The sequence below is a fragment of the Bufo gargarizans genome, chromosome 1 (genome assembly GCF_014858855.1).
Source record: "Bufo gargarizans isolate SCDJY-AF-19 chromosome 1, ASM1485885v1, whole genome shotgun sequence".
Classification (NCBI taxonomy): domain Eukaryota; kingdom Metazoa; phylum Chordata; class Amphibia; order Anura; family Bufonidae; genus Bufo; species Bufo gargarizans.
The window spans coordinates 220,030,198-220,057,584 of NC_058080.1; the positions used below are offsets into that span (position 1 = coordinate 220,030,198).

General features: G+C 44.6%; 1 protein-coding gene across 6 annotated transcripts in view; it reads left to right on the forward strand.

Moving 5' to 3' along the window:
* Nucleotides 1-27,387, forward strand: part of CAMK2D (calcium/calmodulin dependent protein kinase II delta) — a 342,528-nt gene that overhangs the window by 81,235 nt on the left and 233,906 nt on the right. For all 6 annotated transcript variants that reach the window (XM_044301298.1, XM_044301306.1, XM_044301323.1 and 3 more), the window contains exon 3: nucleotides 11,398-11,457. In XM_044301298.1, the coding sequence (XP_044157233.1) occupies nucleotides 11,398-11,457 (60 nt within the window). The remainder of the gene's footprint in view (nucleotides 1-11,397; nucleotides 11,458-27,387) is intronic.

Here is a 27,387-nt window from a genome sequence, read left to right on the forward strand (position 1 = left end):
CAAGCTCACCAAAATTGTTGTTCAATCATTTTATTGAGAATGAACACATAAAAGATGAAACATCACATACATATACAATGTAGAATGCACATCAAAATATCTTCAGCAAGGCTACCACACATGACTGTTAAGCCCAACTTATAGTAATGACCCGAAAATACAGGTAAATTTATCTCAAAAAGCCAGTGCAAACAAGACTAGACAGACAGGGGGAAGACGAACAAAAGAAGGTTATCCTCACATGCAACCACACACAATCATCTCTAAGTAGCTGGAGAAACACTAGCCTGCGCCAACCAATCCTGAAATGCCTGAGACCCCTTAAAAAGAATCCACGGCATCCATGTTTTCAAGTATTTCTGATCAGCCTCTTCATCTTCCGCAATTAGCTCTTCCATCCTACGCATATTTTTAAACGCCTCTAACCATTCCTCAACCTTTGGGACATCCTGAGACTTCCAGTGCCTTGGCACCACCAAACGAGCCGCCTGTACAAAAAATCTCAGGAGACCCCGTTTAATTAACTGAATGGAACCAGGTATCATTGACAACAGAGCCTCTTCCAGAGTCCATCTGGGCGTAGCCCCTGTTACTTGATTATACAACTCATTTATTGCAGACCAAAAGGGAACTATTTTCATGCACTGCCACCAGATATGGGATATTGTAATCCCAATAGGAAACTGGGGTTATAAAAAATGGGCGTAATAGGACCCGAGAAGGACGTACAACCCGATGAAACTTAATGTCCAGTCTAGGCGAAGTCCCTGCCCATATGCAATCAAGAAACATAGAGTGCATGGATTTGAAGAACACACGCGGCAGTGGGATGGGAATAGACCTAAGAAGATACAAAATCCTAGGTAGCACGTTCATTTTTAACGCATGTATTCTTCCAAACCACAACAAGGGCAAATTTTTCCATGCGGAAAGATCCCTCCTAATCTCTGATAATAGTGCGGCAAAATTCAACTGATATAGGTCCTCTAAGCGGGCTGGGACAGATACCCCTAGATATGATATGTAATCCGTTTTCCATTGGAATGGAAAAGCTTGTTTGAAGGATTGCACAGTGGAACGCAGGACCGTGACATTCAAGATCTCGGATTTATGAAAGTTCACTTTGAAGTTACTTAAATCCCCAAATAAAGAAAACTCTCTCGTAATATTCGGTAAACTAACCATCGGGTCTGAGCAGTATATCACTAGACCATCAGCTTAAACAGCTAATTTAGACTCTGAGGCTCCAAAATGCAGACCTCGTATGGATGCATTAGCCCTAAGCGCCCTTGCCAGAAACTCCATGACCAGAATATACAGCAGAGAAGACAACGGACACCCCTGACGAGTCCCATTGTGAATCCCAAAAGGGGAAGATAGTGTGCCATTCCCAACTCACCTGGGATCTAGGTTTATTGTAAAGGGCCATTATTCGATGTAACATGTTAGGACCCAGACCAAATGCCTGTAAGGTCTCTCTCAAGAAATCCCAATCGACACTGTCAAAAGCCTTTTCCGCATCAACTGAGAGTAGGCATAAAGGCAGTTTAGTGGCCGCAGCTCTCGCAATATGAGCTAGGGATCTAATAGTGTTATCCCTTGATTCCCTACCAGGCACAAATCCCACCTGATCCGCAGTAAACCAGGGAAGGAATATGGACCTTCAGTCTGTTCGCTAAAATTTTAGCATATATCTTAACATCTATGTTAATTAAAGAAATTGGCCTGTAGTTACTACATACCAAAGGGTCCTTCCCTGGCTTAGGAAGAACACAGATGTGTGCCGTCAAGGCCTGTGCTGGTAACATAGCGCCACAGACAATAGAATTACACGTATCCTTCAAAGGCCCTGTCACCTCATCCAGAATTTTTTTTGTAAAAACGTGGTGTTAACCCGTCTGGGCCAGGACACTTACCCACTACTAGCTGTTTCACGACCCCCTTAATCTCCTGTTCGGACACTTCCTCCTCTAAGGCATCCCTGACCTCAATCGATAATTTAGGCCCCTTCAGCCCTACCAGATACTGTCTAATCTTCTGAACTTTAAGTTCAGGTGCCAAATCCGCATATTTACCTTTCCAATTATACAGCTTCTCATAATAGGCCTGAAACTCCCTCAATATGTCCCCGGTAGCATGCACCTTCCCTCCTGCTCTGCAATTGATGGACGGAATATAGCCAGGAGTCTACCGCTTTTGTCCCCCATACCGTAAAACAAACGCTTGAGTTTGTCCCGGGCCACTAAACATTTCTGGTCAATGAGTTTCCACAAGGTGCTCCTGACCTCACATTAGCTCCTGATATACCCTCAGATCAAGGCTGCTTTTATGGCGTCCCTCTAACTCAGTCAATTTCTGTAATAACTCGACGATCCGCGCTGAGCGCTTCTTCTTCAACCTGGAAGCGTTCGAGATCAGGCGACCCCAATCACACACTTAAGGGCCTCCCACATAATTGTCGACCTAGAGGGGTCTTCCACGTGAACTTCCATAAATTCCGCTATAGCCCCTTTTAATGTCGGCCACACACACACTATCTTTTAACACATTGTCATTTAACTTCCAAGAGCCCTTTAAATATAATCTAAACGGTGGTATGAGTTGTGGGCAATGGAAAAGAATGCGAAGTCCTTCACCGTAGGATGGATAATCCGCCACACATCCACTAAACAAAGCGAATGTAGGTGCCTCTGGAAGCTACGGGCCACCCCAGGGGAGACGGAAGATCCACCTGAAGACGTGTCCAATTTAACGTCCAGAGGGAGATTAATGTCCCCTCCCAGGATAATCGACACACCTTCCGCAAAGTCCTCCAACACCGCAAAAGCCAGATCCGCAAACCCCTTCTGACCTGTGTTGGGACAATAAATATTAGCCAAAACCAACAGTCTAGCACCAATGTTTACTTTCAAAAATAGGTAACGGCCTTGACTATCCTGATGAGAGTCCATTATGGTGCATGGGACATCTTTGTGAATAGCTATAGCGACCCCTCTGGACTTAGAATCAGCATAAGTACTATGGGCCCAAATAGGGAAGTATCTATTCCTACAGGTGGGGACATTACTTGTTTTGGAATGGGTCTCTTGTAAGAAGGCTATTCCCACTCTCTGTTTCTCGGAGGTTATAAAATACCTGGTTCCTCTTTACCGGTTCATTCGGGCCATTCACATTATAAGAGCATACCTTAATGGATGACATAATGCTGTGTAATATTAATCAAGAAAGAATACAGATACCCAGAATTATAGGATAGAAACACTACCCCACGTAAGACAGGACACATCAGGGAAGACACACAACGGACACATAAAACACATAAGACCTTGTAATACAAGGCAGCAATATTACATGAAAGTAACACTAGGTGGCAGACCATGACTACTGTCCACTACCCACAGAACTTGGGGAGAAGAGGAAGCCCTGAATGACAGAGAAGGCCCCTCCCCACCCACCCCACATGACATATGCAAAATGAACTCTAGAATGAGCTATTCAGTTAGCAAACATATAAAAATGCATCCTGCCACAAACTTACCGTAATTAACCCTTTGGGCCTTACGACCCACTTACTGAGTACGAAATAGGGACACAGCTTACCCCCATAAACACATAACAATTGTTCCCCACGAGACCATAAACAGAACTTAACTGTTCATAGGAGAACATAACCTGTCAGCCTAACTGCTGTAACCACATTTAAATGAAACCTCCACTTGTGTACCCCTCGGCAACCATATAAAACGGCTCTTGTAACACTTATATGACCCCTAAGATAGGGAGTCCGCATTCAAGGTGACTTCCTCTGTTTGGAGGCTCTTGGAGATACTTCGAACCATCTCTCCCACTGGGGCAATGGCGCAGACCCTGGGCCTACCGGCCACTCCGGCAGTGCAACCTGAGGGAGCGAGAAGGTCTCTAAGAACTTGGGGAGGTCCTCCGGATCCCTGAACACCGCCGATCTGCCATCCTTCCTGGCGTGGCGCTGGAACGGAAAACCCCATCGATATAATATCTCCTTATCCTTCAATAAGGTGAGTAAGGGCCTCACCGCACTCCGGAGTTGAAGAGTACGCCTGGAGAGGTCCGGCAGAATCTGAACTGCAGACCCCCCTAGTTCAAGAGATTCCGCCTGCCTGGCCGCTCTCAAAATATCTTTTTATCTTGAAGAAGTGCACCCTGCACACTATATCCCTCGGCCTGGAGGCATCATTTGATTTAGGGCCCAAGGCTCTGTGCAGGCGATCTAATTCTACCGGCAACGGTACAGAATCCCCCAGCAGAGTCCCAAAGAAGGTTTGGATCGTCTCTTCCAGCTCAGATATGGGGACCGACTCAGCCGCTCCCCGGATCCGTAGGTTATTCCGACTATGGCGGTTCTCGAGGTCATCCACATGGGACAACAGGTGAGTGATCTCCTGGGAATGGGCCGACAGTACCTTATGCTGGTCTTCTGGTCGTGGAAGGCCTCCTGCGTCTTCTCAGAGGCCTCCACCCTGGTGCCCAGGTGTTTAATTTCCCCCTTAAGGGTCTCCATCTCGGAACGGTAAGTCTGCTCCAGCCTCTGCACCGACTGCGTCAGGTCCTCCTTGGTTGGCAGCGCCTGTAAATATGAATGGAGATCCCAATCCCCATCTGCAGCACTTGATGCCGGGCTCCTTCTCCGACGAAGACGGGCTCCTGCCGCCGCTGGGAGACTTCTACCAGACGCCATCTTGGGAGACTCCGCCGGCCCTGCAACGGACGACTGCGAGCCGAAAAACTTCTGGATACCAGAACTTTCGGACTGCTGTGCGGGCTCCTGCTGCCCTTTAGTAGTTTTACGACCCATCCGGAACTTCCAAATGGCAGGTGAATTCGTTAGAATAGCTAACAATGTGAAGAAGGCGGGAGAGATGCACTTCCATGTGTCCTACGCCGCCATGAGCAAGCCACGCCCCCCCGAGCTCACCAAAATTGGACTGTTGAAGACTGGAAAAATGTTGCCTGGTCTGAGTCTTGATTTCTGTTGAGACATTCAAATGGTAGAGTCCGAATTTGGCGTAAACAGAATGAGAACATGTATCCATCATGCCTTGTTACCACTATGCAGGCTGGTGGTGGTGGTGTAATGGTGTGGGGGACACTTTAGGCCCCTTAGTGCCAATTGGCCATCGTTTAAATGCCACGGGTTTCTGACCATGTCCATCCCTCATGACCAGGATAATGCACGATGTCACAAAGCTCGAATCATTTCAAATTGGTTTCTTGAACATGACAATGAGTTCACTGTACTAAAATGGCCCCCACAGTCACCAGATCTCAACCCAATAGAGCATCTTTGGGATGTGGTGGAACGGGAGCTTCGTGCTTTGGATGTGCATCCCTCAAATCTCCATCAACTGTAAGATGCTATCCTATCAATATGGGCCAACATTTCTAAAGAATGCTATCAGCACCTTGTTGAATCAATGCCACATAGAATTAAGGCAGTTCTGAAGGCAAAAGGGGGTCCAACACTGTATTAGTATGGTGTTCCTAATAATTCTTTAGGTGAGTGTATATGCAGTGTTTTATATAATTGTAAAACTTGAGACTGGTGGGGGCCCACATTCCTTATACAGCTTAGGTCCCATGGTAGTCTTGGGGTCCATTCACACATCCGTATGTACTTTGCGGATCCGCAAAACACGGACACCGGCAATGTGCGTTCCGCATTTTGTGGACCGCACATTGCCGGCACTATAATAGAAAATGCCTACTCTTGTCAGCAATTGCGGACAAGAATAGGACATGTTCTATTTTTTTTCGGGAACGGAATTGCGTACCTGGAAGTGCAGATCCGGACGGCACATAGTGTGGCCCCATAGAAATGAATAGGTCCGCAATTCAGTTCCGCAATATGCGGAACGGAATTTCGGGCATGTGAATGGACCCTTGGTCTACTTTCACACTCGCGTTCGGTGCGGATCATGGATCTGCACAGAGGGATTCGTTCAGATGATACAACCGTCTGCATCCATTTGTATTATCTTTAACATAGCCAAGACGTATCTGTCTTGAACACCATTGAAAGTCAATGGAGGACTGATCCGTTTTCTATTATGCCAGATTGTGTCAGTGAAAAGGGATCCGTCCCTGTCGACTTACATTGTGTGTCAGGACGGATACGTTTGGCTCAGTTTCGGCAGACTGATACCAAAACGCTGCAGGCAGAGTCTTGGTGTCCGCCTCCAGATCGGAATGGTGACAGATCGGAGGCAAACTGATGCATTCTGAGCGGATCCTTTTTCATTCAGAATGCTTTAGGGCAAAACTGATCCGTTTTGGACCACTTGTGAGAGCCTTGAACGGATCTCACAAACTGAAAGCCAAAACGCCAGTATGAAAGTAGACTTAATCTGCCAATTAGAGGAAGTAGCTCCTTGAGATTGAGAATACGGTTTAGGCCTCTTGCACACGACCGTATGGCTTTTTCTGTATTATGTGGTCCTCAAAAATCAGATCCGCAAAAAAGGCGGATTACGTCTGTGTGCTTTTTTTTGCGGAACGGAACAGCTGGCCCCTGACTGTACTGTCCTTGTTTGTTATGCGGACAATAATAGGACATGTTCTATCTCTGAACGAAACTGAAACAGACGGCATACGGAGTACCTTCCGTTTTCTTTGCAGATCCATTGAAATGAATGGTTCGGTATATGGAACGCAAACGGGGGGAAAAAAAAAGTTTGTGTGCAAGAGGCCTTACCCTCTGCTTTGATTTAAAAGGGTTGGCCACTCAGAGGATGCTTTTCTCTCACCTGAGCTGGAGGTCCGAAGACCCCCTGCTGACCACCTTTAAGTGCACTGCTACATCCGTCCCATCCATTGGAGGCAAAATGCCGTTGGTCACAAAGTTTTCTCATTTGACTGCTTTCCTAATGGTCCATGGTAGCATCCTCTTCTGTGCAGGCACTAGAAGTAGTTGTACAGGCCAGCACCTGGACAGAAGAGGATGTGGCCATGGATGGCTAAGAGAATCACGTTAGTAAATCACTTGGTGTGCTGCTTACATAGCCCAGGAGAGCTAAAAACATCCCACCGCATGGACTGTATGCCGTTTGGATTAAGCTCACTTAAGGCCTTATTACACAAGTAAATTGAAAGGCAATTACTTGGGCACGAGCTGTTTGTTCCCTATAATTGTTGAGCATGCAGCAATCATTCTTTATGGGGTCCAGAAATCGCTAGTTCTCATGATCGCTTGTCCTCAGACAGATAATTTTTTGACGGCAGTGGATCCCGGTTTACACTGGACGATGTGCTGCTGACAAATGATGAATGTATGTGCCACATGAAAGATAGACAGACAGTGAACAAGCGGCGGCACATTTACATGGGTTAAGAACCCCAATAATCGCCCTGATCCTCGGCCCGTGTAAATGGGCCTTTACCGTCATGGGTCAAGTTCTTTTTGTGTTACTCTTTACAGTTTGTTCCTTTTTATTTGTCATGCCGACATATGAATACACCGTACACCTCTTCTTTTTTTTTCTTTTTTTACGTAACACACATGTATTGAAAGGATTAGTCGTTTCTGATCCGATTTATGACTTTACCTTAAGAAGACGCTTAACATGATGCATGTTATATTATTGCTGGATGGTTGAGAACGAGACAGAAAATGAAAAACAAAAAAATTTTAGTGGCAATTCTGGAGGAGCTGCTCAGCCCATGACACTGTAGCGTGTCTTTAATTAGGGGAGCAGCCCGACCGCATGTGGACCGCAATAATCGACTAACCCCAGCAAAATATGCATACAATGGAGGATATCGACGCGGTCCACATGCACCACAAGAGCAAACTACACAGAATGTAGCAATCATAGAGAACATACAGAGAGAATGCACCAAACAGATATAACACTGACTATGCTGGCAAGACATAAGTAAAGGTATTAAAAGCTGAGACTTTTGCCAATATGTTCCAGTCATGGAGATATCGGAGCCCACATGCACCACGTCACGGTTTCTCAGCATGGCAAGGGGTCCTAACCACTGCTCTGACTATGGTGTGAACACGGTCTGGGGATGATATAATTCAGCTCACAGCCAAGCTCCCCACAATTGCCCAGCATAAATGCTGTGGTTGTACAATGTGGATGAAGCCAGGCCGTGAGCCACACCCACACCAGACCATGTGAGGGAGGTTACCAGGTGCAAAAAAGTGCTAGAGTGCCAAGTAAAGGCAAACACACTCAAATCTATCAAGGCAGAAAATGAAAAACAAAAAAATTTTAGTGGCAATTCTGGAGGAGCTGCTCAGCCCATGACACTGTAGCGTGTCTTTAGTTAGGGGAGCAGCCCGACCGCATGTGGACCGCAATAATCGACTAACCCCAGCAAAATATGCATACAATGGAGGATATCGACGCGGTCCACATGCACCACAAGAGCAAACTACTTTATCCTCCATTGTATGCATATTTTGCTGGGGTTAGTCGATTATTGCGGTCCACATGCGGTCGGCTGCTGCTCCCCTAATTAAAGACACGCTACAGTGTCATGGGCTGAGCAGCTCCTCCAGAATTGCCACTAAAATTTTTTTGTTTTTCATTTTCTGCCTTGTTAGATTTGAGTGTGTTTGCCTTTATTTGGCACTCTAGCACTTTTTTGCACCTGGTAACCTCCCTCACATGGTCTGGTGTGGGTGTGGCTCACGGCCTGGCTTCATCCACATTGTACAACCACAGCATTTATGCTGGGCAATTGTGGGGAGCTTGGCTGTGAGCTGAATTATATCATCCCCAGACCGTGTTCACACCATAGTCAGAGCAGTGGTTAGGACCCCTTGCCATGCTGAGAAACCGTGACATGGTGCATGTGGGCTCCGATATCTCCATGACTGGAACATATTGGCAAAAGTCTCAGCTTTTAATACCTTTACTTATGTCTTGCCAGCATAGTCAGTGTTATATCTGTTTGGTGCATTCTCTCTGTATGGTTGAGAACGAGTAGCAATTGTAAGATTACAGTTTAGGTGCAGACCTGTGAAGTGCAGTGTGTATGACAAGTGACGGCTCCTTCTGCTGTCCTGTCAGGAAGGCTTTGTTTCCCACTGAAAGGCAATGTTCTTATATTCTCAGATGTCGAGATTGTTCTGAGCAGAGAAGATTATGTCCCTGCTTAGATATAATGGCTGCATGATGTGCAGATGATTGGATTAACTATGTGCCTGTGTTCTTCAGCTGCTTTAGAAGGGTTGATGCGTCCACAGAATGCCCATGTGTATATGTGTGTATACATACGCAACACAGGTAAAGCAGAATCATTGCTAAGAAAACATTGATCTCTTCACGTTTTAGCATTTCTAGCAGCCATCCTGCTAGATCTGCGATTACTATCCCCTGGAATGCAGCAGCCGTTGTAATACAGTTCTCGTATGTTACTGCTAATCCTTAGAGTACATAGAAGATCATGGTGACCTATTCGTCTGCGGCCTCTTTTACACAGGCAGTTATTGTTAATGAACACGCTTTCCCGATAACTGGCCCTTGTAAACGTGTCAGCGATCGGATAATTTATGGAAGCAAGAAAATGATCAGCAGAGCATCTTCCTGTGTAAACCTGCTGATGTATTATAAAATGAAGGCCTCTTTCACACTGGAGTTTGCGGCCTGCAATACACGGGCACTGTTCTGTGGGCATTCCGCATCACGGATGTGGACCCATTTACTTGAATGGGTCCGCAAATCTGGAGATGCGGAACGGAACCCTACGGAAGCACTACAGAGTGCTTCCGTGGGGTTTCGTCCCGTACTTCTGTTCCGCAAAAAGATAGAACATGTCCTATCTTTTTGCGCAATGGCCGGATTGCGGACCCATTCAAGTGAATGGGTCCGCGATCTGCTGTGGCTGCCCCACGGACTGTGCTCGTGCATTGCGGCCCGTATTTTGCACCACGGGCCGCACACGCCAGTGTGAAAGAGGTCTAAGAAATGAATAATCGTAGTAACGATTATTCCACCCTTTGTCGAGGCCTTTTTAATCCAGCAACAGTCAATTGGTTTTAAATGTCAAATTGCGCTGATTATGGACTGGAATTGGACTGTGTTAAAGAATCCCCCTTATGTGGGACCTGTATTGGCAATGGGTTATTATAGGTGCAAAAATGAATATTATCCAGAATGCACCCATTAATAGCAGTCAGTTGCTGGATTTAGTCTTTATTCTCTTTTGATGTGCACTTTATAAGGTAGCCATGCACATTGGTCCAAAGTTGATCAAAACATTGATTTCAAGCAAAATAATAGTTTGTCAGTGAAATTTAACAGTTTTTGTTTCACATTTGAGGTAAACGGATCCGGTAGGCTGTTCCCGCCGAGTACAGCCTGCCACATCCGTGAATACGGGGCACTACCGTGCACGGCTGAGATACTGTCCAGCCCCATTCACTATAATGGGGACCGACTGAGATCGGGTCATAACCTGGCCAATATGCTGATGAGCAGCCTGACAAGTACTGTTGCACGTGCCTTGTATTCAAAGATCTGGCAGACTTTTCCCGGCCAGAACAGCCTGCCAGATCTGTTAACCGCAAATGTGAAACAGGCCTTGGCCAACAGTGACAGATCATTGTCTTTTGTAAAAAAAAAGTGGGCCAAATTCTCATATGATAGTCAGACGAACAGTCTTTTGTTCGAATAAAGATCGCTCATGGATGGGAGATCCTCCTTTGAAAGAACATTCCCGGTAGATGTTTTATCCTGAAAGAACTTTGATCGGTATGCTATTGAAGCCCCGAGTCCTGCTCCCCCAAGTGCCCAAGACACATTTCAAAAGCCACAACTTTATTTTTTTCTGTTGTATGAGAGTATGTTTTATGTGGGGCAAGTTGTATTTCAATGGCACCATTTTGGGGTGCATCAGGTGAATTTATAATTTTGGAGATGGTGAAAACAAAGTCAATAGTGATAGTAAACAATGATAATAATGTCATTTTAGCTTTTATTCTGTGGGTCGGTATGATTATAGCGATAACAAATAAATCTTTTATTTTTAGTTTTTTTATCTTATTCCTGAATAAGTAAAGCTTTAAAGATTGCCTTTTGCCGACCGAGCTGTGTGAGGGCAATTTTTTTTTTGTGGGCTGCGCTATAGTTTTTATTGATGCCATTATGGGATACATATTGCCTTTTTGTTTTTGTTTTTATTTTTTTTAATTCAGTTTTAAGGGGAGTTAAAGTGAAAACAAAAATGACAATTCTGGCAAAATAATGTAGTTTTGTTTTTAATGGAATTCACCATGCAAGTTAAATAATGGGATATTTTAATAGATTGAGTTGTTGTGGATGCAGTGATACATTTATGTATATAAGAAAAAAAAATGGATAAAAGCTGAAAATTTATTGTCTTTTTTTTTTTTTTTTATCGAAACAGATCACCAGAAATTGGAACGTGAAGCAAGGATCTGTCGCTTACTAAAGCATCCCAATATTGGTAAGTCGAAGGAATAAAAAATGCATTGAGAATTAAAGGGGTTATTTTTCTAAAAGATGCGCAGTGGTATAAAATAAGTCACTCACCTCATTATGTAACACTTCCCAATCTCCCACCGATCCCTGATCTCTCTCGACACACAGGAAATGGCCTATCACTGGCCTCAGTGGTGGTCTGGTTTCAGTCAGTGATTGGCTGTGTGTTGAATGGGACAGGAAAGACAAACTGTGGATCTGCAAAATACGAATGCCTTTTATGTGCAATCTGCAATTTTCTCAGTCCCAAATTAGAAATGGCTATTAGTGTCTGCAAAATGGACAAGAATAGGAAATGTTCTGTAATTTGTAGGATGGACATGCAGATATGGACATCAATGTGCGATCAGATGCAGATCCAAAATACAGTTGTGTGCATGAGGGCTTGAACTGAAAAGACAGATCAAGCTAATGCTGTCTAAGAAGAAGCTGTTTTATCAACTCCTTGACCATTTGAATGTGTGACTGCTGATTATTTATGGACTAGATATAGCCTCTCGGCACAAGCCTACATTCCAGGGCTGTACGGTGGGCCCAATGCAAACATTCCAGGAGTATTCATTGTCTGACAGCAACTTGTCTTCAGACTGTGAAAGGACAGTTGAATTTGTAAATGAATGGGACTGTAAACCCATCATCTGGAAATCAACATATGGTGGCATTCAGGGACATCTCTGAGGCTTGATCTTGACCTCTTGATTGTGGGTATGTTTCGTATGTAGTGCATGAGCTCTGATCTTTGGCTGCCATGTTGGTGTAGTCTTTAGAAACATAGACAAATGACAGCTGGAAAAGACCACATTGACCACATCTAGTCTGCCCTTCTATTACTTTTGTGTTACTGTACTTTTGGGATAGATAATTGTTTATTCCAGACATGTACATAGTTGCCAACTGTTCCGAATTTGGCGGGACTGTCCCCGATTTTCAGAGAGTGTCCTGGCAAATGCGTCTGTCTCAGGCCGAAAATGGATCTTAAACCCCGCCCATAGACTGCGTTCCAGGGGCAGGGCTTAAATGCCACGATTTTATCAACTAAAAGGTTGGTTAGTGCGCATGTATAAATTCACTTACTGTACATCTTCCAACCACATCAGTCACATCTACAACTTTTAGCCAATATGTCTGTCTTTGCATCTTATCCCCTCCACTAGTTTTAGAATGTACCTTCTTGTAATCACATTCAGTTTCTTATTAAAACACTTTTGCTCCTAAACCTTATATTACCTTTTAATATATTTAAATGTTTCAATCATGTCACCCATCTCCCTGTGCCTTTTTTTTCCTCCAGGCTATATGAATTGAGTTCTTTCAAGTCTTCTGAAGTTTTATGCTTTCACCACGTTTCGCCCATGCTGTATTGCCTTTTTAAGTTAGGTCTCCAGAACGGATTACAGTACCAGAAGTGGTCTCACTCGAGCTCTATACAGTGGGATCATAATCTCCCTTTTTCTGCTGGATATACCTGTAGCTATATAGCCGAGCATGCGATTTGCTTTTTCTGCTGCCTGACCACACTAGTGACTTATGTTGAAGTTGTCAGAGATCAGAATACCTAAATCCTTCTTTGCTGAAGTCCTGGTTAACACAAAATGGACAATAGTATAGTCATAGGATTCCTTCTCAAGCACATTATTTTACATTTGGGAACGCTAAACTGCGGTTTTTAATGGTTTTGATCATCTATCCAGCAAAGCTAAATTAGGGTTGTAATATATATCCCATATCTGTGGCCACAATGGCCATAATTAGGGATGCATGCTTTACATCTGCACACTACATTTCTGTGTGATCCCAGAGAATGAGGAGTAAGGAGTCAATGACTCTCTGCTCTGCCATGACTTTCAACTGTATCTGTATCCTTTTAAATAGAGCTGAAAGTGGTGATGCTGCATTGGTGGCCCCGCAGGGGCCTCAATTCGGGAGCATAGTTTGCCCTGTGATTAAAGCGGCCTTGCTCAGTGTCCCTGTAGCCCCTGTAGCCCCTGTAGCCTGGCACGGCAATCATGGTACACTATGCCGGTATACACTGATCACAATATTAGGCAGCTGGTTTTAAATGGTTTTCCCAAGGTTCTGATATTGATGATCTATCCTAAGCATAGGTCATCAATATCAGCTTACCAAGCACAGCTCCATCCATCTGATAGCGGCTGTGCCTGATATTGCACCACAGCCTCATTTACTTGAATGTAGCGGAGTAGTTTTGAGCGAAGCGAGCTGTGGATGCTTCATCGGGAGTCACTTCATTCAAAACTTCTGAATAAAACTGTACGGAGATTCGTCTCCATACAGTATTTAGAATGTATGGGCTCCGCTAAGCCGAAGTAAGTTATTCACAATGTCGCGTGTAACTTCATTGAATAACTTTGGCGATTGATTTATTTTTTTAAGTGGAAAACCAACTCTGACTAGTACCTCGTAACCGAACACGAGTTTGGTTTCAAGTTTTAAAGTGTTTTTTTTTTTCACATAAAAAATCACCAACGAAAGTTATTCAACGAAGTCACGTGCGACTTCATGAATAACTAACTTCGGCTCATCGGAGCACATACTTTTTAATACTGTACGGAGACTAATCTCTGTACGGTATAATTCAGAAGTTTTTAAGGAAGCGACTTCGGATGAAGCATCTGAAGCCCAGTTCACTCGACACTACAACTGAGCTGTGCCTAGATCATGTAACCAATGAACCGGACTTTACTGGCCTAGGAAGAGGCCATGGCACTCACTTCAAAAGCTGCAGCACTCTGGTATCTTCTGGTCTGCTGAAATATATAGCAGCACATGGTAGCATGCAATAATTCCATTAGCATCGATTAGTTACCTGGAAAAGCAGTACAGTTTAGCCTATTCCATTACCTCCTATATAACTGGCAAGCAGTACAGTTGGCCTTTTGTCTGTAGACCACTTTAAATGCCCCCTCATTCTACAGTATCTAATAAGCTTCATCTGTCCCAGGAGAATGGCGTCAGAACTCAGAACACTGAGCTTTTGAGCCCAGAAATCTTTCCTTGCTGCCTACGCAAATCCCATATAGGGAATTCATGTGCCAGTTTTTTAGGCAATCGCATGATATAAAAGCCATCCTTTTTATCATGTCACATAGGCACAGAAGTCCTCCTCCTCCAATCAGAAAAGCATTTTGATATTTTATTATTACTGAACTCTTCTTTCGGGACATTGTAATTAAAGCCATACAGAGATCTTCTGATAGAAAAAGGTCAGTACAATGACGTATTTGTGTTCCTGTGTGTTCACTTCTCATCTAACTAGTGATGACTAAAATGAAGAAAAAGAAAGAGTGTTACAAATATTCTGAGTGATGAAACCGACTTCATCCAAAGATCACTAGTCATTATGATCTGCATAAATAGCCAGCATTATAGGGGTACTATCCTGTACGATTTGATACCCCAGTGGTTAACATTGGGCTGTTGCTATGAGGCAAGGTAAGAAAGCGGTGGTGGCCTCATGCACACCTCTATTCAAACTTCTCACTGAGCTTGTGCAGTAAAGATGGATGGGGACTCGGGACCACCAGGTAGGTGAGCCCACTGCTGCGCTTAGCTGCGTGCGTCTCTTAGCACAATAGACTTTGAATAAAATAGCACCATACATGCTCAACTGCTATATTAAATTGCAGGAGCTCATGAAAAGGAATACAGTACCTGTTTTAGTGATTTTTGGCCATCCCAGCAGTGGTGCAGACAGCGTTTACTCATTTATCACATATCCTGTGCATGTAAGACAACATAAGGACTGATATTACAGATGACTAAGTGCTATTATGTTCTAGATGTACAACCTCAATTCCCCAAAAATTGGGACTCTGTGTAAAATGTTAATAAAAACAGATTTGAATGATTTGCAAATCTCAAGGACCCATAATTTATTCACAATACGTATTCGAACACATAACAGATGTTGGAAGTGAAGCATTTTACCGTTCCATGAAGAAAGAAAAAATAAAAAAATAATTTAGAACTTGATGGCAGCAATGCATCTCAAAAAAGTTGGGACAGGAGTGGATGCACTTATAAATGCACTCTCCAATTAAATGGAAATACTCCTACACACACTCACTCATACATGCGCTCACCATTTACAGAGATGCACTTATACACGCACTCACCACATACATGGATGCACTCACCACATACATGGATGCACTCATACACCACATACATGGATGCATTCATACACAAAGTCAACACATACATGGATGCACTCATACACGCACTCTCCACATACATGGATGCATTCATACACGCACTCTCCACATACATGGATGCATTCATACACAAAGTCAACACATACATGGACACACTCGTATACAATACACATATATAGACACCCAGCTTTCCTGCTGTGCCTCTCCCCCATACGCTAATGCCTCTGCACTTGTGCCATGCAGGATGGCAAGAAAGCTGGATGACATCTCATGATATAATTCACCCAGCTTTCCTACTGTACTGCAGGTCACATGTGCAAAGACATGAGGACAGTCTGGGAAAGCTGAATATAACACTACTCAGATCACTGATGCAGTTGTGGCAATTCAACTGATGTTCAGCATGCTGGGCATGGAAGGTTCAGGCTGCAGGAATCGTGTATAGTATAGCCCCGCCCACATTGTACCGTCCTGATGCTGGTCACTGTCCATCAGAACTGAGGAGGAGAGAGGCGGAGCAATGTCACTGATGTCAGGTCAGTGACAGAGGTGCAAATGCAGGACTTTGGACCCGAAGCAAGAGAAGTCAGCTGCTCTGACAGGGGCCTGGGGTGAGGAAATACTGTGACTGCTTCTGGGCCCCTTCTGAGCTGGGCCCCGAAGCCGCTGCTTTCCCTAATAGCTACGCCATTGGGCATGGATTACTTGTTTGTGGTCATGGGGGGTTGCTTTGGGGTCTGATCGCCAGTGGGTCAAGGCGCAGCTGTTTTCACAGGTCTTCTGGCTCTGGTAAGGAACGCGCATGCGCGATCCCTCACAGGAGCCATCCAGAAGCCAGAACAGAGACACTCTGTTCGTGTACAGAGCCGGGCCACTCCCTAAGACATGGATAAAGCCTGTACACGAAATGTCACCACAGGGATCCTCGTGGAACGTGACCCCCTAACCAAGATATTTTAGATAAAGGCTACATTACAAAGGTATTATTAGATAGGTTATAAGGCACATGGGCATATATTTATATACTCTGATAACCCCTTAAGGACTATTTCACCTTAAGGACTTGGCCTTTTTTTTGCAAATCTGACCAGTGTCACTTTAAGTGCTGATAACTTTAAAACGCTTTGACTTACCCAGGCCGTTCTGAGATTGTTTTTTTTCGTCACATATTGTACGTCGTGACACTGCTAAAATTGGGTCCAAAAAGTTTCTGGGGCATCAAAAATACCAAATTTACCAAAAATGTGGAGAAATTTGCAAATTTCAAAGTTTCAGTTTCTCTACTTCTGTAATGCATAATAATACCCCCAAAATTGTGATGACTTTACATTCCCCATATGTCTACTTCATATTTGTATCATTTTGGGAATGATATTTTATTTTTTGGGGATGGTACATAGCTTAGAAGTTTAGAAGCAAATTTCGAAATTTTTCAGAAATGTTCCAAATCCCACTTTTTATGGACCAGTTCAGGTCTGAAGTCACTTTGTGCGGCTTACGTAATAGAAACCATCCAAAAATGACCCCATTTTAGAAACCACACCCCTCAAGGTATTCAAAACTGATTTTACAAACTTAACCTTTTAGGTCTTTCACAAGACTTCATGGCAAATGGACATAAAATTTAAGAATTTCTATTTATTTTTTTTATTCAATTTTTTTTCCAGTAATAAAGTAAGGGTTAACTGCCAAACAAAACTCAATATGGGTTGCACTGATTCTGTAGTTTGCAGAAACACTCCATATGTGGTCCTAAACTACTGTTTGGCCAAACGGGAGGACATAGAAAGAGGGGAACGCCATATGGGTTTTGGAAGGCAGATTTTGCAGGACTGGTTTTGTTTATACCATGTCCCATTTCAAGCCCCTCGTTGCACCCTTAGAATAGAAATTCCAAAAAAATGACTCCATCTAAGAAAGTACACCCCTCAAGGTATTTAAAACGGGGTTTACAAACTTTGTTAACCCTTTAGGTGTTCCACAAGAGTTAATGGCAAATGGTGAAATAATTTTGGAATTTCTTTTTTTTTTTTTTTTTTTTTTTTTTAATAAAATCCATTTTAACCCTTACTTTATTACTGGTAAAAATGGGTTAACAGCCAAACAAAACTCAATACGGGTTGTGCTGATTCTGTAGTGTGCAGAAACACCCCACATGTGGTCGTAAACGACTATTTGGCTAAACGACAGGACATAGAAGAAGGGGAACGCCATATGGTTTTTGGAAGGCAGATTTTGCTGGACTGGTTTATTTACACCATGTACCCTTTCAAGCCCCCTGATGCACCCCTAGAGTAGAAACTCCATAAAAGTGACCCCATCTAGGACACTACGGGATAAGGTGGTTGTTGTTTTGGGACTATTTTAGGGTAAATATGATTTTTGGTTGCTCTATATTACACTTTTTTGAGGCAAGGTAACAAAAAATGTAAATTCTAAAATTGTTTCTACATTCGCTATTTAGTTTTGTGGAACACCTAAAGGGTTAACAAAGTTTGTAAAGTAACTTTTGAATACCTTGAGGGGTGTAGTTTCTTAAATGGGGTCACTTTTTAGAGTTTCTAGTCTAGGCTACATCGGGGGGGGGGGGGGGGGGGGGCTTCTAATGGGACATGGTGTAAATAAACCAGTCCATCAAAATCTGCCATCCAGAAACCATATGGCGTTCCCTTCGTTCTATGCCCTGCCATGTGGCTATATAGCCATTTACGACCACATATGGGGTGTTTCTGCAAACTACAGAATCAGGGCAATAAATATTTAGTTTTGTTTGGCTGTTAACCCTTGCTTTATTACCGGAAAAAATGATTCAAATGGAAATTTTGCCCAAAAATTGGTGTTTTGGCACCGTTTTTATTTTATATTTTTAACGCTGTTCATCCGAGGGGTTTGGTCAAATGTTATTTTTATAGGGCAGATTCTTATGGGAGCTTCAGTTATTTATTTTAGTATCTCCATAGCCTGGGAGCTACTTTTTTTTTTTTTTTATGGGCGACTATCTAATGTAGGGGCTCATTTTTTGCGGGATGAGATGGCGGTTTTATTGGCACTAATTGTGCATATGGCATTTTGATCGCTCGCTATTACACTTTTTGTGATGTTAGGTGACAAAAAAATGCCTTTTTTTTTTTGGGGGGGGGGGGGGTTACATGTTGTTTTTATAGAGAAGATTTTTACGGACGTGGCGATGCCCAATATGTATGGCTCTTTGGCTGTGTGGGCATGCTGGGAGTTGTAGTTTTGCAACAGCTGGAGGCACACTGGTTGGGAAACACTGCCCTAGAGAACATAAAAAACTATGGCTCTCAGACTTTGGAGACACTGAACCATTTTTTTCCCCAAAAAATATTAGTTTTAGTGCAGGCTTCCTCAAACTGCGGCCCTCCAGATGTTGTAAAACTACAATTCCCACCATGCCCTGCTGATGGCTGTAGGTTGTCTGGGCATGCTGGGAGTTATATTTTTACAACATCTGGAGGGCCGCAGTTTGAGGATGCCTGCACTAAAACAAATATTTTTTTGGGGAAAAAATAGGTGTCTCCAAAGTCTGAGAGCCATAGTTTTTTTTATGTTCTCTAGGGCAGTGTTTCCCAACCAGTGTGCCTCCAGCTGTTGCAAAACTACAACTCCCAGCATGCCCACACAGCCAAAGGCTGTCCAGGCATGCTGGGAGTTGTAGTTTTGCAACAGCTGGAGGCCCACTGGTTGGGAAACGCTGCTCTAGGGGACTGTTGGGGATTATAAAAAGGCTGTACTCCATGGAAGTGTGATACTCCCTGAAGCAATCGATAACGCAGAGGCCCGGATGATCGGGGCATATGTCACATTGAGTGGTGGTGTCCTGGCCAACACCTGGAAAATGTTGGCCAGGAACGATCCGGGCGCTCCAAGGTACTCCGGCCTGCACTTTCCCGGTCTGAAAAAATCAGGTCCTTGAGGACTGCCTCATAGAACTGGAGGAATGTCCCTGTGCTGCCAGCGCTTCGGGATAGTACAAAAGCGTTTGTACAAGGCAACCTGTACCAAGTAGACCGCAACTTTTTTGTACCATGCCCAGGTTTTGCGCATGGCATTATATGGCTTGAGGACATGATCAGAGAGATCAACTCCTCCCATATACCGATTGTAGTCGATGATGCAATCTGGCTTGAGGACCGTTGCCGCGGTACCTCGCACAGAGACTGGGATGGTGCTTTTACCGGGGATTGTGGACAGTACAAGGATATTATTATTATTTATTATTAAAGCGCCATTCATTCCATAGCGCTGTACATATGATAAGGGGTGCACATACATAATACAGACAATTGCACTAATCATAAACAAAATGAGTTACAAACTGGTACAGAAGGAGAGAGGGCCCTGCCCGTGAGGGCTTACAATCTACATGGTATGGGAGAAGGACACAGTAGGTGCGGGTTAAGTTGGTCATGGCGGTATAGAGGCAGCAGGGTCATTGGTTGTAGGATTGTCTGAAATGGTGGGTTTTCAGGTTTCTTTTGAAGGATTCCACTGTAGGTGAGAGTCTGATATGTTGGGGTAGCGAGTTCCAGAGTATGGGGGATGCACGGGAGAAATCCTGGAGTTGATTGTGGGAAGAGGCAATAAGTGGAGAGGAGAGAAGGAGGTCTTGTGAGGATCGGAGAGTGCGTGTGGGGGTGTATCGGGAAATTAGCTCAGAGATGTAGGGAGGGGACAGGTTATGGACGGCTTTGTATGTATTTGTAAGTACTTTGAAGTGAATTCGTTGGGCAATGGGGAGCCAGTGAAGGGATTGGCAAAGGGGAGAGGCAGAGGAATAATAGGGTGAGAGGTGGATTAGTCGGGCAGCAGAGTTGAGGATAGATTGGAGGGGTGCGAGAGTGCTAGATGGAAGGCCACAGAGGAGAATGTTGCAGTAGTCTAGGCGGGAGATAATGAGGGCATGTACAAGTATTTTCGCAGATTCAAAGTTAAGGAAAGCGCGGATGCGGGAGATGTTTTTGAGTTGGAGACGGCAGGTGGTGGAAAGGGCTTGGATGTGCGGTCGGAAGGAAAGGGCAGAATCCAAGATCACTCCAAGGCAGCGGGTTTTGTTGACTGGGGATAATGTGCAGCCATTGATCGTGATAGATAGGTCTGTTGGGGGGGTTGAACAAGATGGGGGAAAGATTATGAATTCTGTCTTATCCATGTTAAGTTTAAGAAAGCGAGAGGCGAAGAAGGATGATATAGAAGATAGACATTGTGGGATTCTAGATAGTAAGGTGGTGATGTCTGGACCAGAGAGGTAGATTTGTGTGTCGTCAGCGTAGGAGTGATACTGAAAGCCATAGGACTCTATGAGCTGTCCCAGGCCAAAAGTGTAGATAGAGAAGAGCAGGGGTCCTAGGACAGAGCCTTGCGGGACACCAACAGAGAGGGAATGAGACGAGGAGGTGGTGCGGGAGTGGGAGACACTAAACGTCCGGTCTGTGAGGTATGATGTGATCCAGGAGAGGGCCAGGTCAGTGATGCCAAGAGATGAGAGTTTGCAACAGAAGGGAGTGGTCAACAGTGTCGAAGGCAGAGGACAGGTCAAGGAGAAGGAGGACAGAGTATTGTTTCTTGGTTTTGGCTGTGAGTAGGTCATTGGTGACTTTGGTAAGGGCAGTCTCGGTCGAGTGGTGGGGTCGGAAGCCAGATTGTAAGCGGTCAAAGAGGGAGCAGGAGGAGAGGTGGGAGGACAGTTCTGAATGGACATGTTGTTCAAGTAGCTTTGAGGCATACGGAAGAAGTGATATGGGGCGATAACTGGACAAGGAAGATGGGTCAAGTGAAGGCTTTTTGAGGATGGGTGTAATTGTAGCATGTTTAAAAGCAGAGGGGAAGACACCAAAGTTTAGTGATAGGTTAAAGAGATGAGTTAGGGCTGGGATAAACACTGCAGTGAGGTTAGGGATGAGGTGGGATGGGATAGGGTCAAGTGCACAGGTGGTCAGATGAGATTTGGAGAGTAGAGTGGAGAGTTTACCTTCTGTATTGGTAGAGAAGTGGGTTTTGGGAGAAGAGGACCGAGCAGTTGTGTAGAGGGTCTGTGGGGACTGTGTAGTAAAGCTTTCTCTGATGTGGACTATCTTTTGTTTGAAATATTTGGCAAAGTCCTCAGCTGAGAAGAGAGGAGAGGGTGGGGGCGCTGGGGGACGGAGAAGGGAATTAAAAGTGCTAAAAAGATGTTTAGGGCTGTGTGACAGGGAAGATATGAGAGATGAGAAGTAACCTGTTTTGCATCAGCGAGTGAGGATTTGAATATGAGGAGGGATTGCTTGTATGCGGTGAAATGATCTTTAGAATGGGATTTCTTCCATCGCCGCTCAGCAGCCCTGGAAGCTTGTCTGAGTTTTTTGGTCAGGTTGGTGTGCCAGGGTTGTCTGTTGATTTTCCGTATTTTGATGTGTGAGAGGGGGGCAACAGTGTCCAGAGCTGTACTTATTGTGGTGTTATATAGGGTGGTAGCAGCTTCTGGGTCTTGGAGGCAACAGATGGTAGAGAGTGGGAGAAGAGAGTCAGAAAGCAAGCGAAAGTCAAGCTGTTTGAGGTTCCTGCAGGGGTGTGCTAGTGTGTGGACCAGGGGAGCTGCAGAAGAGACCAATGAAGAGAAGTTGAGTAGGTCATCCCTCTTGTCCTTATTCCTGACCAGCAACAGCTTTCCACTAGTAAAGGCACGGGTCTCACCCCTGGGGATAGGTACCTGGAGGGGGTAGGCAGGGAGGCCGCGCTGATTTTTCCGCACGGTCGCCCAAGCGAACGTGGATCTGGCGGCAAGGGACCTGAACAAGGGAATGCTAGTATAAAAGTTACCCATGAACAAGTGGTAACCCTTATCTAGCAGTAGGTACATAAGGTCCCACACGAGTTTCCCGCTAACACCCAGAGTGGGGGGACATTCTGGGGGTTGAATACGGGAATCTCGCCCCTCGTACACACAAAATTTGTAAGTGTACCCTGAGGTACTCTCACAAATTTTGTACAGCTTCACGCCATACGTTGCCCGCTTAGTGGGAATGTATCAGATTAACCCCCGCTGCACCGTAATCGTGTTTTAAACCCATGACGTACCGGTACGTCATGGGTCCTTAAGGACTCGGGAAACATACCGTACTGGTACGTCATGCGTCCCTAAGGTGTTAAGGTCTTGGAGTAAACATTACAGATGACATTTGAAGAAAGTAATGGCTGTAGCCATAAAAGCAAGCATTGCAATCCTCATTTATAAGCATTAGCAGTTGGATGTGAATTTTAACACATGATAGATTCCAACTTTTCCAACCATAGATTCTAACTTTTCCTCTGCCCAGTCCATTACAAATGCTATAAAAAGCTACAACAGCTAACAGCTGAAGCAGTGTACTGCACAAGTGGGACTGGTGAAGGGCCTGGACTAGCCCTATTCTTATCCATAATAATGAAACTCCATCATACATTATCATTTTATTAAATGTCTGCCTTCTGCCAGTTTGGTCAGTGTCCATTTCTGTATTAATTGTCTATTGGAGCTGTTGATGAAATGATAACGGAGTGCTGGGAAAGAGAGGCTGAAGAGATTTAGTGTAAAAGTCTCTGTTACACTACTACTTACACTAGAAATTATGGAAAGCAGCTGTTAAAGCTTGCTGGGGGCATCAAAAGCAGCTTTCGGCTACTGTAGCACCATTTTCTATATTTAGCTATTTGTAATCTGCTGACTGAGCAGGCGATTATTGGGGCGGAACCATTCCTGCTAATTGCCTGCTAGGCAATTTACATGCAGCAATCACCTCCACTTGTAGGAGTAAGCGATTGCTACTGCAGTTGCTCGTCTCCATACAGATTCATTGCTTCTGAAGCGCAGATAGCTGTTTACACAGTATAATTTGTTGCACAGAAACAATGGTTTATGTGTCAGCATAAACAATGATTTCTCCCAATTGATGAGTTTGCCCGTTAATCGGGTGATCGGCGACACCTCTACAAAGGCAGATTATCAGGATCGAACATTCCTATGAACAGTCGTTCTGAATAATCTGCCACATGATAGTCCAGTGTAAAAGGGACCTTTATAGGGGTTGTCCAGGTTCAGAGCTGAACCCAGACATACCCTTATTTTCACCCAGGTAGCTCCCCTGAGGCTAGCATCGGAGCATCTCATGCTCCGATGCGCTCCCTTGCCCTGCGCTAAATCGTGCAGGGCACGGCTCTTTTTTTTAAACTTCCGCCCGGCAGTGTGTTCGGTAATGTCACCGGCTCTGATGGGCAGGCTTTAGCGCTGCTCTAGCTGTTTTACTGGCTATGGCAGCGCTAAATCCACCCATTAGTGCCGGTGACTTCACCGGGTTTCCTCACAGCCCCATGTAGAGCCCCGGTACGTCACCGGATCTAAAAAAAAATGCATCGGAGCATGAACTGCTCCAATTCTCAAGTCTGGGGGGTTGCCGGGGTGAAAATGGAGGTATGTCTGAGTTCAGCTCTGAACCTGTACAACCCCTTTTAAAGGGGTTATCTCACTTCAGCAAATGGCATTTATTATGTAGAGAAAGTTAATACGAGGCACTTACTAATGTATTGTGATCGGCCATATTGCCTCTTTTCCTGGCTTGATTAATTTTTCCATCTCGTTATACACTGCTCGTTTCCATGGTTACGACCACCCTGCAATCAATGGAGGTGAACATGTTGGATGTGGAGCTCCTGGGCTGGTGTGGTTACATGGTTGTGAGGCAGGTTGGATGTACTGCTAAATTCTCTGAAACGCCTTTGGAGACTGCTTATGGTAGAGAAAGTAACATTCATTTCACAGGCAACAGCTCTGGTAGACATTCCTGTAGTCAGCATGCCAATTGCACGCTCCCTCAAATGTTACAACATCTGTGGCATTGTGCTGTGTCATCAAACTGCACATTTCAGAGTGGGCTTTTATTGTGGGCACTCTAAGGCACACCTGTGCAATATTCTTGTTGTCTAATCAGCACCTTGATATGCCACAACTGTGAGGTGGGATGGATTATCTCGGCAAAGGAGAAGTCCTCACTAACACCGATTTAGACAGATTTGTGAACAGTATTTGAGAGTAATGGGTCTTTTGTGTATGTAGAAAATTTTTCAGATCTTTGAGTTCAGCTCATGAAAAAGGGAGCAAAACCGAAAGTGTTGGGTTTATATTTTTGTTCAGTGTATGTAGGTGCTGTTGGAATAATGGTATATTAGAGTTGTCTATATAATATGTACGTTTTAAAAGGGTTGTCTAGCTAAAAACAAATGTATTTATATGTGTTTAAAATAAATAATTGTACCACTTACTAATATTATTTATTTACTCGAGGGGTTTACACATAATATGAAAATACAATAAACAAGAAACTATTAGGCCCCTTTCACACGAGCGAGTTTTCCGCGCGGGTGCAATGCGTGACGTGACCGCATAGCACCCGCACTGAATCCTGACCTATTCATTTCAATGGGTCTGTGTACATGAGCGTTGTTTTTCACGCATCATTTCTGCGTTGCGTGAAAATCGCAGCATGTTCTATATTCTGCGTTTTTCACGCAGCCCTGGCCCCATAGAAGTGAATGGGGTTGCGTGAAAAACGCATTGCATCCGCAAACAAGTGCGGATGCAATGCGTTTTTCACTGATGGTGGCTAAGAGATGTTCTTTGTAAACCTTCAGTTTTTTATCACGCGCGTGAAAAACGCATCAAAACGCATTGCACCCGCGCGGAAAAACTGAACTGAACGCAATTGCAGACAAAACTGACTGAACTTGCTTGCAAAATAGTGCGAGTTTCAGTGAACGCACCCTGAACGCATCCAGACCTAATCCGTCATGCTCGTGTGAAAGGGGCCTTAAGGCCTCTTTCACACGGGCATTTCGGATTGGGGCCGGTTGCGTTCAGGGTGCGTTCAGTGAAACTCGCACCACTTTGCAAGTAAGTTCAGTCAGTTTTGTCTGCAATTGCATTCAGTTGTTCAGTTTTTTCCGCGCGGGTGCAATGCGTTTTGTTGAAATGCGTCGTGATAAAAAAACGGAAGGTTTACAAACAACATCTCTTAGCCACCATGAGTGAAACATGCATGTCATTCACACTTGTTTGCGGATGCAATGCGTTTTTCACGCAGCCCCATTCACTTCTATGGGGCCAGGGCTGCGTTAAAAACGCAGAATATAGAACATGCTGCGATTTTCAGGCAACGCAGAAATGATGCGTGAAAAACAACGCTTATGTACACAGACCATTAAAATGAATGGGTCAGGATTCAGTGCGGGTGCTATGCGTTCATGTCACGCATTGCACCCGCGCAGAAAACTCGCTCGTGTGAAAGGGGCCTAACAGATGGTACAGAGGGGAGAGGACCCCGCCCACAAGAGCTTACAGCCTACAAGGTAAGGGGGAGGAGGGGGAGAAACACAGTAGGTGGGTGTAAATGCTGCTCATGTGGCTGTGTGGTGGCAGCATGCTTATTGCAGGTGGTAGGCTTTACTGAAGAGGTGGGTTTTCAGGTTACTTTTGAAGGTTTGCATGTTGGGGGAGAGTCTGATGTGCTGGGGCAGTGAGTTCCACAGTAGGGGAGAGGCATGTGAGAAATCTTGTTGTCGATATTGTGAAGAACAGGTTGTGGACAGCCTTATATGTAGTTTGTATTGTTTTAAACCGAATTTGCTGGGCAATGGTGATCCAGTGTAGGGATTGGCAGAGGAAGTGACGGGAGGTATGAGGGAGAGTGGATTAACTGGGCAGCAGAGTTGAGAATAGATTGAAGTGAGAGTACTAGATGGGAGGCCACAGAGGAGAATGTTGCAGTCGTCTAGGTGGGAGATGACCAGGGCTTGCTCTAGCATTTTAGTTGATTCGGGGTGAAAGAGCGAATATGAGATGTATGTTTTTGGGTTGAAAGTGGCAGAGGTAGATGTGAGGGTTTCGATGAATTCCATTTTCATGTTGAGTTTTGGGAAGCGAGAGAAGAAGAATGGAGATATAGCTGACAGACATGCTGGGATTCTGGATAGCTGGGAAGTGACATCTAGGCCAGAGAGGTAGATTTCTGTGGTATCTCCATAGATGTGGTATTGGAAGCCATGGGACAGAACAGAGAGGGGACATGATAATGTAATGGTGGATGAATGAGAAATGCTGGAGGTTCCGTTGCTGAATAGTCCTCTTCTGTTAGTTGAATCGTCAAAGTTGCCCTGATCTGCAGAGCAGATACAAGTGCGTGTCCTGACCACTCCATTGCCGACTTTTGCTTGACACAGGAGATAGTTCTCTGTGTCAGCTTGCGACCTATGGTGTGTGTGTGTGTGTGTGTGTAGGCAGTGGTGTACATAGAGAAGTAAGGGCCCCATATCAAGGATCAAACCAGGCCCCCCACACAGGACAGACTGATTTCTGCCTAAACCCTTTTTAATGAACCTTGGAACATTTTTACACTACTTCATTTGCTAAAAGTTGTTCTCAACTCAAGTACTTTTTGTAAAGGTCCATGATATGCCTCCTTAGTTCCTCCCCACAGAGAATGAATATCCTAAGTCAGTGGTGGCGAACCTATGGCACGGGTGCCAGAGGCGGCACTCCGAGCCCTCTCTGTGGGCACCCGCCCCTGGAAAAAGTCTACAGTGTACCAATATGCCTTAGACTTCTCCTGGCATTTATCAGCGCAGGGTGCACGCACTATGAACAGCACAGGCAGGGCACTGAATGTAGGCAGGCTATTATAGATAAGTGATAA